This window comes from Panthera pardus, unplaced genomic scaffold, assembly GCF_024362965.1.
Source record: "Panthera pardus isolate Hobbes unplaced genomic scaffold, ASM2436296v1 HiC_scaffold_17, whole genome shotgun sequence".
Classification (NCBI taxonomy): domain Eukaryota; kingdom Metazoa; phylum Chordata; class Mammalia; order Carnivora; family Felidae; genus Panthera; species Panthera pardus.
In genome coordinates this window covers 96,946,086-96,962,527 of record NW_026526732.1, presented here as the reverse complement: position 1 = coordinate 96,962,527, position 16,442 = coordinate 96,946,086, and the positions used below count along the sequence as shown (strand labels likewise).

General features: G+C 37.7%; 1 protein-coding gene across 2 annotated transcripts in view; it reads left to right on the top strand.

The window, feature by feature from the left end:
- BEND6 (BEN domain containing 6) overlaps positions 1-16,442 on the top strand; it is a 64,392-nt gene that overhangs the window by 30,510 nt on the left and 17,440 nt on the right. The window contains exons 3-4 of one of the 2 annotated variants that reach the window (XM_019457494.2): positions 7,306-7,341; positions 9,167-9,344. In XM_019457494.2, the coding sequence (XP_019313039.1) occupies positions 7,306-7,341; positions 9,167-9,344 (214 nt within the window). The remainder of the gene's footprint in view (positions 1-7,305; positions 7,342-9,166; positions 9,345-16,442) is intronic. The other variant, XM_019457495.2, reaches the window with a different exon arrangement.

The window sequence follows — 16,442 nt, the reverse complement described above, 5'->3', positions numbered from 1 at the left end:
TTTCTCCACATCCTCATCAATACTTGTTGCTTCTAGTGTTTTTGATTTTAGCCATTCTGGCAGGTGTGAGGTAATATCTCATTGTAGTTTTGATTTGCATTTCCCTGATGATGAGTGATGTTGATCATCTTTTCATGTGTTTATTGGCCATCTGTATGTCTTCTTTGGAGAAATATCTGTTTATGTCTTCTGCCCATTTTTAATTGGATTATTTCTTTTGGGGGTGTTGAGTTGTATAAATTATTTTTTCTTTTATTATTATTATTTTTTAGAGAGAAATCAAGTGGGGGAGAGGGCAGAGGGGGGAAGAGAGAGAGAGAGATATCAAATTTTAGGCAGGTTACGTGTTCAATGTGGAGCCCGACACAAGGTTCAATCCCATGACCCTGGAATCATGACCTGAGCCAAAATCAAGAGTCAGGTGCTCAATCAACTGAGCCAGGCACTCCTATACTATAAGTTCTTTATATATTTTGGATACTAACTCGTTATTGAATATGTCATTTGCACATGCCTTCTACCATTTAGTAGGCTGCCTTTTCATTTTGTTGACTGTTTCTTTCGCTGTGCAGAAACTTTTTTATTTTGTAGCCCTGACAGTTTGTTTTTGCTTTTATTTCCCTTGTCACAGGAAAAAATGTTGCTATGGCCAATGTCAGAGAAATTACAGGCTGTACTGTCTTCCAGGATTTTTATGGCTTTAGGTCTCACGTTTAAGTCTTTAATCTAATTTTGAGTTTGTTTTTGTGTATGGTGAAAATGAGTGGCCTAGTCTCATTGTTTTGCATGTGGCTTCTTCAACACCATTTGTTGAAGAGATGGTCTTTTTTCCATCGTATATTCTTTCTTCCTTTGTCGAAGATTAATTGACCATATAACTGAGGGGTTATTTCTGGGTTTACTCTTCTATTCCATTGATACATGTGTCTAGTTTTAAATGTCAGTACCATACTGTTTTAATTACTAAAACATTGTAATAATAACTTGAAGTCTGGAATTGCGATAATTCCAGTTTTATTTTTATTTTTCATGATTGCTTTTGGGGCATTTGGGTATCTCAGTTGGTTGAGCATCTGCCTTCAGCTCAGGTCATGATCCCGCAGTTCATGAGTTAGAGCCCCACATGGGGCACACTGTTGTCAGTGCAGAGCTCACTTAGGATCCTCTGTCCCCCTGTCTCTGCCCCTCCCCTGTTTGCACTCACTCAAAAGTACATAAACATTAAAAAAAAATTGCTTTGGCCATTCAAGGTCTTTTGTGGTTCCATACAGATTTTAGGATTGTTCTAGTTCTGTAAAAAATGCTTTTGGCATTTTGATAGGGATTGTATTAAATCTGTAGATTCTTTGGGTAGTATGGACATTTTAACAATATTTTGTTTCTCCAACCCATGAGCATGGAATGTCTTTCCATTTGTCTGCATCATCTTGAATGTCTTTCATCAGTGTTCTATAGTTTTTAGAGTACAGGTCTTTTACTTCTTTGGTTAAGTTTATACCTAGATATTTTATTGTTTTTGTCGCAATTATACATGGGATTGTTTTCTCTTTTTTTTAATGTTTATTTTTGAAAGAGAAAAAGACAAAGTATGAATGGAGGAAGGTCAGAGAGAGAGGGAGACTCAGAATCCAAAGCAGGCTCCAAGCTGTCAGCACAAAGCCCCGTGTGGGGCTTGAACCACGAACCGTGAGATCATGACCTGAGCTGAAGTCGGAAGCTCAACCGACTGAGTCACCCAGGTGCCTCTCTTTTTTTTTTAAGTTGATTTATTTTGAGGGGTGCGTGGGTGGCTCAGTGGGTTAAGGTCCAACTTCAGCTCAAGTCATGATCTTGTGGTTTGTGAGTTTGAGCCCCGCTTCAGGCTCTGTACTGACAGCTCAGAGCTTGGACCCTGCTTCAGATTCTGTGTGTCCCCCTCTCTCTGCCCATCCCATTTTCATGCCCTGTCTTTCTCTGTCTCTCAATAATAAATATTTATTTATTTATTTTGAAAGAGACAGAAAGAATGTAAGTGGGAGGAGGGGCAGAGAGAGGGGGAGAATCCCAAGAAAACTCCACTCTGTCAGCACACAGCCCGACACGGGGCTTGAACCCACAAAACCTTGAGATCATGACCTGCGCCGAAATTAAGAGTCAGATGCTTAACTGACTGAGCCACCCAGCCACCTCTAGGATTGTTTTCTTAATTTCACTTTTTGCTGCTTCACTATTAGTGAACAGGAATGCAACAGATTTCTCTCCATTGATATCGTATCCTGCAACTTCATGAATTCATTTATCAGTTGTAGTAGTTTTTTGGTAGTCTTGAAAGTATTCTATAAATAGTATCATGTCATCTGCAAATAGTGAGAGCTTTACTTCTTCCTTACCAATGTGGTTGCCTTTTAATTTTTTATGTTGTCCAATTGCTGTGTCTAGGACTTCCAGTACTATGTTGAATAAAAGTGGTGAGAGCAGATATCCTTGTCTTTTTCCTGACCTTAGGAGAAAAGCTCTCAGTTTTTCACCATTGAATATGATGTTGGATGTGTGTTTTTCATATAAGCCCTTTATTATGTTGGGGTTACCCTCTAGATCTATTTTGCAGAGGGTTTTTATCATGAATGGATGCTGTACTTTGTCAAATGCTTTTTCTGCATCTATTGAAATGATCCTATTATCCTTTCTCTTATTGATGTGATGTATCATGTTGATTGTTTCACAAGTATTGAACCACTCCTACATCCTGGGAATAAACCCACTTGATTGTGGTGAATGACTTTTTTAATGTATCACTGGATTCAGCTTGCTAATATTTTGTTGAAGATTCATGACAGATATTGGCCTGTAGTTCTCTTTTTCTGTGGTGTCTTTATGTGGTTTTGGAATCAGGATAATACTGGCCTTGTAGAATGAATTTCATGTTTCCTTTCCTCTTCATCTTTTGGAATAGTTTGAGAAAAATAGGTATAAACTCTTCTTTAAATGTTTGGTAGAATTTGCCTGTGAAGCCATCTGTTCCTGGACTCTTGTTTTTTGGGAGTTTTTAATTACTGATTCAATTTCATTCCTGGTAATTTGCCTGAACAGACCAATTCTTTCTTTAGCTTTGGTAGATTATATGTGTCTAGTAATTTATCCATTTCTTCTAGGTTGTCCAATTTGTTGGCATATAGGTTTTCATAATCTATTACACTTGTTTCTATTTCTGTGGTAATGGTTGATATTTATCCTCTTTAATTAGTGATTTTTTTAAATGTTTATTCATTTTTGAGACAGAAAGACAGAGCACAAGCAGGGGAGGGGCAGAGGGTGAGGAAGAGCACAGAATCTGCGGCAGGCTCCAGGCTCTGAGCTGTTAGCACAGAGCCTGAGGTGGGGCTCAAACTCATGAATCGCAGGATCATGAACTGAGCCAAAGATGAACACTTAACCAAACGAACCACCCAGGTGCCCCCTCATTAGTAATTTTGTTTATTTGGGTTCTCTCTCTTTTTTTTTTTAATGAGTCCGTATAGGGGTTTATCAATTTGGTTGATCTTTTCAAAGAACAAGCTCCTGGCTTCATTGATCTGTTCTATTGGAGTTTTTTTACTTTCTATACCACTTATTTCTGCTCTAATCTTTTTTTTTTCATTGATGTCCTTTTTTTCCTTCTTTTTTCTTTTTTAAATTTTTTTAATATGAAATTTATTGTCAAATTGGTTTCCATACAACACTCAGTGCTCATCCCAACAGGTGCCCTCCTCAATGCCCATCACCCACCCCTCCCTCCCTCCCACCCCCCATCAACCCTTAGTTTATTCTCAGTTTTTAAGAATCTTTTATGGTTTGGCTCTCTGCCTCTCTAACTTTTTTTTTCTTCCCCTCCCCCATGGTCTTCTGTTAAGTTTCTCAGGGTCCACATAAGAGTGAAAACATATGGTATCTGTCTTTCTCTGTATGACTTATTTCATTTAGCATAACACTCTCCAGTTCCATCCATGTTGCTACAAAGGCCATATTTCATTCTTTCTTATTGCCAAGTAGTATTCCATTGTGTATATAAACCACAATTTCCTTATCCATTCATCAGCTGATGGACATTTAGGCTTTTTCCATAATTTGGCTATTGTTGAAAGTGCTGCTATAAACATTGGGGTACAAGTCCCCCTATGCATCAGCATTCCTGTATCCCTTGGGTAAATTCCTAGCAGTGCTATTGCTGGGTCATAGGGTAGATCTATTTTTAATTTTTTGAGGAACCTCCACACTGTTTGCCAGGGTGGCTGCATCAGTTTGCATTCCCACCAACAGTGCAAGAGGGTTCCCGTTTCTCCACATCCTCTCCAGCATCTATAATCCCCTGATTTGTTCATTTTAGCCACTCTGACTGGCGTGAGGTCATATCTCAGTGTGGTTTTAATTTGTATTTCCCTGATGAGGAGTGACGTTGTCTGCTCTAATCTTTATTACATCCCTCCTTTTCCTGGATTTGGGGTTTTGTCTGTTCTTCTTTTCTAGCTCCTTTAGATGTAAGGTCAGGTTGTTTATTTGAGATTTTTCTTGCTTCTTGAGGTAGGCCTGTATTGCTATAAACTTCCCTCTTAACACCACTTTTGCTACATCCCAAAGATTTTGGACCATTGCATTTTCTTTTTTTTTTTTTTTTTTTTTTTTAATTTTTTTTTTCAACGTTTTTTATTTATTTTTGGGACAGAGAGAGACAGAGCATGAACGGGGGAGGGGCAGAGAGAGAGAGGGAGACACAGAATCGGAAACAGGCTCCAGGCTCCGAGCCATCAGCCCAGAGCCTGACGCGGGGCTCGAACTCACGGACCGCGAGATCGTGACCTGGCTGAAGTCAGACGCTTAACCGACTGCGCCACCCAGGCGCCCTGGACCATTGCATTTTCATTTTCACTGGTTTTCATGTAATTTTTTATTTTTTCTTTTATTTATTAGCTGACCCATTCATTTTTTAGTAGCATGTTATTTAACCTCTATGTATGTGTGCTCTTTCCAGATTTTTTCTTTTGGTTGATTTCTAGTTTCATAGCATTGTGGTCAGAAAAGATGCATGGTATGACTTTGATTTTCTTTTTATTTTATTGAGACTTGTTTTGTGGCCTAATATGTGCTCTATTCTGGAGAATATTCTATGCGCACTTGGAAAGAATGTGAATACTGCCATTTTAGAATAGAATGTTCTGAATATGTCTGTTAAACACATCTAGTCCAGGGTGTCATTCAAAGCCACTGTTTCCTTATTGATTTTTTGTTTGGATGATCTGTCCATCATAATATAAGTGGGGTGTTACATTAGTTACCATAGTAGTCCCCTACTATTATTCTATTACTATTGATTATTTACTTTATGTTTTCTATTAAATGTTTTATGTATTTGGGTGTTCTGATCTTGAATGCATAATTATTTACAATTGTATCCTTTTGTTGAATTGTCCCCATTATTATTGTATAGTGTCCTCTTTGTCTCTTGTTCCAGTTTTTGTTTTAAAATCTATTTTGTCCTATATAAGTATTGCTACCCTGGCTTTCTTTTGACATCCATTTGCATGATAAATGTTTCTCCATCCCCTCACTTTCTTTGCTGTTGTTATTGTTGTTGTATAAGAGAGGCGCAGAGGGGCAGAGAGAGAGGGAGAGAGGGAGAGAGAAGTGGGTCTCACCTGAAGTGGGGCTCATGTTCACCTGAAGTGGAGCTTGAGCTTACCTGATGTGGGAATCAAACTCACGAACCATAAGATCGTGACCTGAGCCAGAGTCAGATGCTTAACTGACTGAGCCACCCAGGTGCCCTCCATCCCCTCACTTTCAATCTGCAGGTGTCTTTTTTTTTTAAAGAAGAGACTTTTTAATTTTTTGTATTTTTAAATGTTTATTTATTTATTTTGAGAGAGAGAGAAGATGAGCAAAGTAGGGGCAGAGAGGGAAGGAAAGAGAGAATCCCAAACGGGCTCCAAGCCTAGCATGGAGGAGCCAACACTGGGCCTCAGTCCCATGACCATGAGATCATGACCTCAGCCAATATCAAGAGTCAGATGCTTAACCAACTGAGGTACCCAGGCACCCCTGAAATGAGTCTTTTATAGGCAGAAAATAGATGGGTCTTGTTTTTTATCCATTCTGTCACCCTATGTCTTTTGATTGGAGTGTTTAGTCCCTTTACATTCAAAGTAATGATTAATTGATATGTATTTATTGTCACTTTTTTTTTCTACTTCTTTGTAGTTGTTCCTATAGATTTTCTCTGATCCTTTCTTCTCTTGCTCTCTTTCATGGTTTGTTGGGTTTCTTTAGTGATATACTTGGATACCTTTCTCTTTATTCCTTGCATATTTCCTGGTTTTTTATTTGTGGTTACCGCTAGGTTTTCATATAACATCTTCTGCATAGAGTAGTCTATATTAGGTTGATGATTGCTTAAGTTTGAAACAATTTCTTACTCCTCCCCAATGTTTTAGGTATATAGTGTCATATTCTACATCCTTTAATTTTATGAATACCTTTGACTTGTTTTTACAGAAATACTTACTTTTACTGCTCTTGTATATTTTACTTTTCATACTCTCTTTTATGGTCTTTCCTTTATATTCAAAGGAATATTTCTTGAAGGCTTGTTTAGTAGTCATGAACTCTTTTATTTTTTGTCTGAGAAACTTTTTATTTCTCCTTCGATTTTGTATGATACTCTCTGATAGAGTTTTCTTAGCTACAGCTTTTTCTTTTCAGGAGTTTGAATGTATCATTCCACTTCCTGCTGTCCTGCAAAGTTTCTGCTGAAAAATCCACTGATAGCCTTATGGAGTTTCCCCTGTATGTAACTGTCTTCCTTTCTCCTGCTGCTTTAAAATGTTTTTCTTTATCATTACTTTTTGCCATTTTAATTACTATGTGTCTTGGTATGGACCTTCTTGGGTTGAATTTGGGACCTTCTTAGGGGGAATCTCTGTGCTTTCTGGATCTGGATATCAGTTTCCTTCCCCAGATTAGGGAAGTTTTCAGCTATTATTTCTTCAAGTAAATTTTCTGCCTTCTTTTCTCTCTCTTCTTCCTCTGAGATCTCTATAACGTGAATGGTATTATGCTTGAGGGGGTCATTGAGTTCCCTAAGACTATTCTCAATTTGAACAAAAGGAAGGAAAGAAAATGAGCTTTTCTTAGCAAAATTAGTTTTTGCTCAGCTTGGTTACTCTCCATTACTTTGTCTTCCGGGTCATTAATTCATTCCTCACTTCATCTAGACTGCTATTTATTCCATCAAATGTATTTTAAATTTCAATTATTTTGGTCTTGATCTGATTTTTTTTTATCTCTGTGTTAAAGGTCTCACTGATGTCCTGCCCTCTTTTCTCAACTCCAGTGAGTATCTTTATGATCATTACTTTATTATTTTATCTATCTATCTATCTATCTATCTATCTATCTATTTTTAGAGAGATTGAGAGAGCATGCATAGGGGAGAGGGACAGAAGGAGTAAGAGAGAGAATCCCAAGCAGGCTCCATGTTCAGCACAGACACAGGGCTTGATCCTACGATACTGGAATCATAACCTAAGCTGAAATCAAAAGTCAGATGTTCAACTGACTAAGCCACCCAGGCACCCCTTATCATTACTTTAAAATCTCTATCAGACATGCTACTCATATCCATTTTGCTTAGGTCCCTTGCTAGTATTTGTTCCTTTTCTTTCATTTGGGACATATTCTTGCATCTCCTCATTTTGTTTAACTCTCTGTGTCTGTTTCTCTGTGTTAGAAAACTCAGCTACTTCTCTTGCCATTTACAATAATAACGTTACAAAGAAGAGGTCCTCTATTGCTCTGTAGTGCAGTGTTCCCTATTCCCCAGGGCCTAACACTTCAAGGAGTGTCTCCTATGTGTGTTGCATGTGCTCTGCTGTTGAATCTTGGCCTTTTCTTCCTTCAGTCCAGTTGTCTGCAAAAGTTTTCTTTGCCTACTGTGGGCATTGTTTGGTCCCTAGCAGGAGTGGGGCCCACTGCCACCTTCTAAAAGGTTCTGGAATTGTGTGGTCTCTCTGTCTACACACTGAACTATTTCTGTTTCACCAGTTTCCTCAGCACTTACCTGTTTCCTGACAAGGACAAAGGGACCATTTGGATTCTCCATCTGCTTTGTAAGAACTCTGGAGAGTCTGGCTGCTCTCTCTGGTCCAACTGTCTAGATACTAATATTGGCCATTTCAGATTTATGACCCTGAGAAATACCATGTTGACATGATGCTAATGCTGGACATCATGCCTCTTTGGGGAGTGTTTAATGCACTGAGAGGGAAGGAGCCAATCCTGTTGCTCTAAGATTGCCCCTCATTTATCTGGATGTTTCTAACATATACCCTTACCCCGTGATCTTTCTCCCTTCCCCTCAAATAGTGGGGTCAGGAAGAGCAAAGACACTTGAATCTGATTTCCTGCCATTCCAGCTACTTATTCCCTAGGCTCCTCCTAGCACCAGAATGTCTCTTCCTTTCCTGTACAACAGAAACTTTCTTTATGTCATACCTTTATCTCTTATATTCTAAAGTTTATTTTTAAAAACTTTATACTCCAGCCTTTTAGGTTTGGATCTTTACAAATTCATTACCAAGGCAAATTTGGTAATTTGAGGAAATCCTTTTCTGTCTCAACACAGCCTGTGTTTTGCAACTCAAATGTGTATGTTTCAGAGTATTGTCTTGCTATTGATCTTAAAAATTATTTTTAAAACTAAAAGGAAAGCATGAATGTTTTGTTCTAGGTGAATCTTCTCTCTCTTTTCTCTGATGCAATAAACTCCCAAATTTCTAGCAGTCTCAACAGAGAGACTGTGAGTGAAGAGTTAGGGGAAAAATGGAGGGTGGAGATGAATTACAAATATTTGAGTGGCAGTCTGGTTGATCCTTCTCTGTTATACTATTTTCCTACTTTATATTCTTCACTGAAGTTAGACAGAATCCTGATTTTTGCTATGTGAGAGATGTGTGCATGAAACTTTGATGTCTTACCTTTTTCTGAGCTCTCCTGGAGAGAGGAAGACAAAGCTGAGGCTAGTTCACTAGGTAAGACATCTGTAGCAGGAAATGCCCAGGAGATGAGGGTTTTGTAGGTCCCTTCAGCACACAGAACATGGGATAAACCATTAAAGTCACTTTGAAGCTTTTTTTGTTGTGCCTGCCTTGTATTTTAGAGAGATCCATATTCAGGAAATGCCTTTCTGCCTGGTGAGAGCTCCAGTGAGGAAGAAGAGCCTTTAGCAGAATTGTCAAAGGAGGAATTGTGCATGAAAATAAAAAGCCTGAAACAAAAACTAACAAACACCCGGAAAGAAAACAGCCGACTTCGACAGTCTTTGGTCATGCTTCAAGGTAAACTTTGAGAAAACTGACATTTTTAGATGAAAGGGAAAATATATGATAAATGAAAATTATTGCAAATCACCTGTCAAGAATGAAAAAGAAAATCACTACCTTAGAGAAAAAAATCAAACATCACATTTAAAAAAAATCTGTGATTTTCTAAGCACTCTATTGAAGTCTTTAGTTTATAGCTTAGAAAATTTTAGATTATTCCTACAAAATACCAAATGTTGTATTCACTTAATAACATTCAGTGGATACTTACTGAGCATTTAATAGAGGCTACTCACTGTGGTAGGCCCCAGAAAGAAAAGATTACTAAGACAGAACAAATACACTAAGGTGTTTATGATGTATTGATCTCATTCCCCTCTGCCAGGGAAAGCACTAGAAAATGAGGCCTGTTATGATCCATTACAGAATTACTGGAATTAAAGATCCCATATATTAAAGCGTAGTTTTGGAATTGGGAAAAGTGGTTTGAGAAAATAATCACATTCCATTGAAGACTGATAAATGAGAAAGATCTATCTTTGCAAATTAAAAACCACTTGGTATAATGCCTTCCATATGGTCTTATATTGTATTTAAGTATTTATTTTTCAAAAATTATGTTTTCCATTTACAGTTCAGCACCAGGCACTATTTTGTGCTGCTGAATATTTGGCAATCATATGCTATGGTGGGCAGCATCTTGTTGTAAAACAGTAAATACACAGAACATTTTGAAAATAAATCCCTCTGGCTTCTGCACAAAATGAGTGCAAATAACACAAGGAAGAAAGCGAAGAAGGACCACTCTCTAACAGTACTGCAGTCATCCAGACTAACATGATGGCAGCCTAGCCCAGGGTGATAGCATGGATGCAAAGAGGATAGTTCCACATATTTTTGGAGGCAGAAATGATCAGAGACAGATAAAACATGGTGATGAGCTAGATTTACAAAGTAATGACTCACATGCTTTCCTAAGTATATTTATTAAATTGAAGACTTCATAATTTTATATAGAAACAGCTACATCTTAAATGTGTTTATTGCATCACCAAGCCATTATCTCTTTATTTTTTCGACTTTAAATATTGAATTTTTGTAACCAATGTTTTTTTCTGGTGAGGTTTTTGCAAATTTCAAAGAATAGATAATTTTCATTTTTATTTAATCTGTTCCAGAACTTAGAGTATGATTAAAAGCTAGCTTATAAACATAGCATAAATTGCTGGTTCAAAGTATTGATTTTTGAGTTACAGACTTTAGTTTGAATCCCATCTCTGCTTATTAGCTATACAACTTTGGCCATGTCACTTTCCTGGGCCCTCGGCCCCACCTTCAATCTTCTTATCTACAAAATGGGGATGAGGGTAATCTGTCATGTCCTTCCTGCTATGACGATTAAAAGAGATCATTGGAAGAAATGCTTTCCCCAGAGCACATGATAGGTGGTCAGTAATGGCATTTATTATTATTATTGTCTCTGTTTTTATCAACACCGGAACTTGACACATAAAGCCTAAAAAGAAAATTATTAGACCAATCTTTGTTACACATTTAGATGAGAAAATTCTAAATGAAAGAGTAGCAAATGAGTCTCAATAGTATATGAAAGGAATCACTATGACCAGTTTTTTCTCTCTCCCATACTCCCAAATGCCATTTCATTTTCTTCTCTCTCTGCCAATTTCTCACACCTCCTCCCATATCCTTGCTTTCAGGTGATGACTTTACTTCCAACTTCAGTGTGAAATTGGAGGATATGAAAGAGACTGTCATCTCCCTGCACACATGCTTTATTTATTTATTTTTTTTATATTTTAAGTAAGGATCTCTGCCCAACTTGGAGCTTGAATCCATGACCTCAAGATCAAGAGTTCCATGCTCTTCCAACTGAGTCAGCTGGATGCCCTATCCTTGCACCCATGCTTAATGCTTCACTCTCTCCTGTCGCTCATGATGACCCATCCTCTTGTAGGGCCAAAGGCAGTATCTGTGCATCAGATACCATCCTCTTTTACCTAAGAACAGAGCTCTGGAGGTTCTCCCTGCTCTCTGCTACAAGATAAAATTTTCTTCCTCTAATGAATCATTCCCATTAAAATCAGACATACCATTATTTCTCCCATTTAAAAAACAAAACAAAACAAAACCCCTTTCAGGCATTTTGCTTTTCCACCTTCCACCCTATTTGTCTCCTTCCCTTTAGAGGAAGAACTCCCTAAATGACTTGACACTACACACTGTGTTCAGTTTTTCCCCTTTTATTCTCTCTGGCTCCACTTTAATTAGCTCCTTTTCCTTCTATTGTAACTTCTTTTCTCTTGATCAGCAATAACCTCCATATATAAGCTTGCTAGTAACAAAGTACCACAAATTAGGTAGCTTAAACAACATAAATGTGTTGTCTCCCACTTCTAGAAGCTAGGATTCCAAAATCAAGGTGTCAACAGGGCCACACTCCCACTAAAGGTGCCAGGTAAGTTCTCTCTCAGTTTCTGGTTGTTCCTTGGGTTGAGGCCACATAATGCCAGTCTTCACATGGTGTTCTCTCTGTATGCTTCTCTCTCATCATGTTTAAAAGCCCCCCTTCTTATGAAGACACCAATCATACTGGATCAGAGCCCACCCTAATGATCTCATTTAACTTGATTACATCTGTAAAAACCCTACTTCCCAAGAAGGTCACATTCTGAGGTACTGGGGTTTAGGACTCCAAAGTTTCTTTTTTGAGGGGACACAATTCAACCCATAACATTACATATTGCTAGCCTCGAAATCCATTTCTCAATGATCATCTAACTACCCTGTAAGAGCAGACTGCAAAGTGGTTATCTTTTGCTCAGTAATTCTTTAAAACTCTCTGAACTAATAATCAGGGATCTTTTTCAACTTATAAAGCCTACTAACTAAGAAAAACAGCAGAATATATATGCCACTTTAGACATTCAGAATGGCAAATGTATTTGTGCTATATATGTATGTGTTAAGCATTTGAAACTTATCTTGTGGACCACAACTGACTAACACCATAAGATATAAGAGGAAGGGGCACCTAGGTGGCTTAATTGGTTAAGCACCTGACTCTTGATTTTGGCTCAGGTAGTGATCTCACGGTTTGTGGAATGAGTGCCACATCGGGTGCTGCACTGATACCACTGAGACTATTTGGGATCCTCTCTGTACCTCTTTCTCTGCCTCTCCCTTTCTCAAAATAAATAAATAAACACTAAAAAAATAAGATATAAAAGAGAAAAAGGTGACATATCTATTGTATAGAAGGTATCCATTTATTTTGTCATTATTTTTAGAAAATGAATGTGTACCATAAAAAGGAAAGCATTGACTGAAAACTCAAGTCTCATAACTAATGAGATTACAGTGAAGAATAAAAAATTAGTTAAGTTTTGCCCAGATTTCTTTAAGCATGATATAAAGCTTAAGTGAAATATGTGTGACTCTCCCTTCTTTCTTGAAATCCTGCTAAAAATAAACTTAAAATGCATAAAAGGAAATGACAAGAAAACCTGAAAGAAGACCACAGGAGATAAAAGATACCAATAAAATTTTACAACCTGAAAAACAGATGGATGAGTAGTGACTAACTCTGTAGAAATCTGAAAACTCAGTGTCTGTGATGGGGGTGAGGAGGGGATAGAGGTAGAGAAATTAAAAAGAAATAAGTCATATCACACCACAGAACTATAAATGGGTTAGGAATTGTCCGTGTGAAAGGGATTAGGATAGTGCTGGTAGTGTGAAAAGACCTACATGAAGAGGTCACTGAAAGGAGGAGTCACTGAAAGACCTACACAAAGACACTTTGGGACCACAAAGTCACATATTCTTCCCATGCTGTCTGCAACTACCACTCTTCACCACAGCAAAAGATGGAGGTTTTCTCTCAGGAGGGGTTGAACCAGAGCTATGAACTCAGGGACACTGGGCACACCTGAGGGAAGGTGATTATTTGAGGAAATCTTCTATCATGGAAAACAGACCAAAACAAACTAAGAGAAAAATAAAGTCAAAGGAAACAGACAATTCAGGGAGCAGAAGAAATATACATGATATAAGAACAGGGTAATTTAAGAAATGAATATCCACCCAGGGGCGCCTGGGTGCCTCAGTCCCTTAAGCATCTGACTTTGGCTCAGGTTGTGATCTTATGGTTCATGGGTTGAGCCCCTCATTGGGCTCTGTGCTGACAGCTCAGAGCTTGGAGCCTGCTTTGGATTCTGGGTCTCCCTCTCTCTCTGCCCCTAACCCACTCGCATTCTGTCTCTGTCTCTCTCAAAAATAAGTAAACATTTTTTAAAAATTAAAAAATAATTTAAAAAAAAAAGAGAGAAAAAGAAAAGAAATTAATATCCAAAGACCAAGCAGGGAGAAACCTAGAAATTCAATAAAATGTCTGGAAGTTAAAGTTAAGAAAATCTTATAGATATTAGAGTAAGAAGACCAAGAAAAGGAAAATAGAAAAGATTGGGAAAAATAAAGAATTAGTCCTGGAAGTCGAATGCTCAAAGAGAAGAAGTTCTTTTTTTTTTTAATTTTTAAAAAAATATTTTATTTCTTTTTGAGAGAGAGAGCAAGAGTGGGGAAGTGGTAGAGAGTGAGGGAGACACAGAATCCAAAGCAGACTCCAGGCTCCACGCTGTCAGTACAGAGCCTGACCCAGGGCTTGAACCCACAAACTGTGAGATCATGACCTGAGCCAAAGTTGGAGGCTTAACAGACTGAGCCATCCAGGCACCCCTTAATTTTTTTAATGTTTATTTATTTTTGAGAGGGAGAGAGAGAGAGACAGAGTGCAAGCAGGGGAGGGGCAGAGAGAGAGAGGGAGACAGAATCTGAAGTAGGCTCTAGGCTCTGTGCTGTCAGCACAGATCCAGATGCGAGGCTTTAACTCATGAACTGCAAGATCATGACCTGAGCCAAAGTCAGTTGCTTAACCGACTGAGCCACCCAGGTGCCCCCAAAGACAAAAAATTCTAAAAGATGAAAGAAGAAGGAGAAGCTAACTAACACAAACTTTTAAATTAAAAGATACCACCAAAAGGAAAAAGACTTGGCTAAGTCAACATTGTGAACTTTTAGAACACCAGAAGTAAAGGGAAGACCCAAAAGCTTTCAGAGAGAATAAGCATGTCCCAGGCTAAGGACTGGAAATCAGAATAGCATTGGCCTTTTCACCAACAACAAAGGAAGCTCCAAGATAATTATGCAATGCCTTCCAAATCTAGACTTCTATACCCAGTGATTTATCAGCCAAGTTTGAGGGTAGAATAATACTTTCACACTTATAAAATCTCACTAATGTGCTTCCTATGATTTCTTTTTCAAAGGTAACAGAGGATGCACTCCTCCCAAATGAGAGAGTAAATCTAGAAAAATAAAAACATAATATCCAGAAAATTGGTGGTCCAATTCAGGAGAAAGACAAAGAGGAGCCATAGAATGATAGTGAAGGGAAGCTCCAGGATGACAAGTATACAGTGGCCTAGAAGCAGCTAGCCCAGATTATGGAGGGGTATGGAGGGCTCCAGGGGAGAGAACTCCAAGAAAAATATGAAATTGATAAATGACATGATGTATCCAAATATAATGAAAGGAGACTTTACACCTCCGACAGGAAGTTTAGAGATGTTTAAGTGAGAGAAATAGTGTAAAATAATAATAGTAATAATAATAATAATGTAATTATTAACTCTATGAAAAAATGTTTTAAAGAAAAGGAATTGTGAATAACATTTGCATCACTATAATAATGTAAGCACAATATTTATTGAACTAACAATTGTGTTATCACTATTCTGGGGTGATGAGAAGAGTGTGTACATGTTTGCATGTGATTAGCAGGTGTGTGTGTTTCTGTGTGGCTGGGAGAGGATTTGAAAGAGAGCAATATTGTCATACTACATAGCTGAAAATCAGTAAGTTGGGTTGCCTGGCTGACTCAGTCATAGATCATGTGACTCTTGATCTTGGGGTCATGAGTTCAAGCCCCACATTGCATGTACAGCTTACGAAAGAAAGAAAGAAAGAAAGAAAGAAAGAAAGAAAGAAAGAAAGAAAGAATTATATGGATCTGAAAAAAAACAGTAAATAGTTGTATATGCATATTATTATTTAAGACTATGAAGGTAAGTACCAGAAGAAGCATGTAAATGGATTGGAATTGGTGGTCTCTAAGAGTGTTAGTCAAGAGAGGTGAGTGATAGGGCAGAGGACTACTGTTATTCATTATAAGCCTTATTTTACTTAAAAACTGATCAATAATGAGTACATGATAGGTGTTCAAATCTAGCAGCTATCATTTTTTTTTAATCAGTAACTTCCTTATAGGTCAGAAATTGCCAGTTATATTTCTAGAAGAAAAAAAAATCTAGTCACATTAATTAGAAACAACTATAAAATATCTACTAACAACCCTAATAAGAAATGTATGTGATCAACGAAGAAAAATTTAAAAAATCACTGGAGGGGCTCCTGGGTGGATCAGTCAGTTGAACGTCCAACTCTTGATTTCAGCTCAAGTCATGGTCCCAGGGTCGTGGGATTGGGCCCTGCGTCAGGACTCTGCATTGGATGTGGAGCCTGCTAAAGACTTTCTCTCTCTCCCTCTACCCCTATCCCCAGCTTGTGCTCTCTCTCTCTCTCTAAAATAAAAACAAAAACAAAAACAAAACAAAACAAAAAAACCCAAAACCTCACTGGAGAAATATACAAACCTAAATTAATGGAGAGGTTTGTCACATTCATTGATGAGAGGAGAAGATACCAATTCATCCCCAAATAACTAATACTTTGAGTGGAATTCCAATAAAAATACTAATGATTTTTTGCTTTGTTTTGTTTTTGGGAATTTGGCAATGATTATTATAAAGTTAACCTGAGAAAATAAATAGGCAAAATCAATAAAGAACATTCTGAAAAAGAATATGAGTGTATAACCTATCAACATTAAATCATATAAATTTCCAATTATTAAAAATGACTTGCTAGTGCAAGATCAGCAGATCAGTGGAACAGAATGCATATCCCCCAAACAGAACCTTATATGTGATACAGAAACTATCCTAGAGGCCTTACGGCGTAAAGGTAAAGAGTATA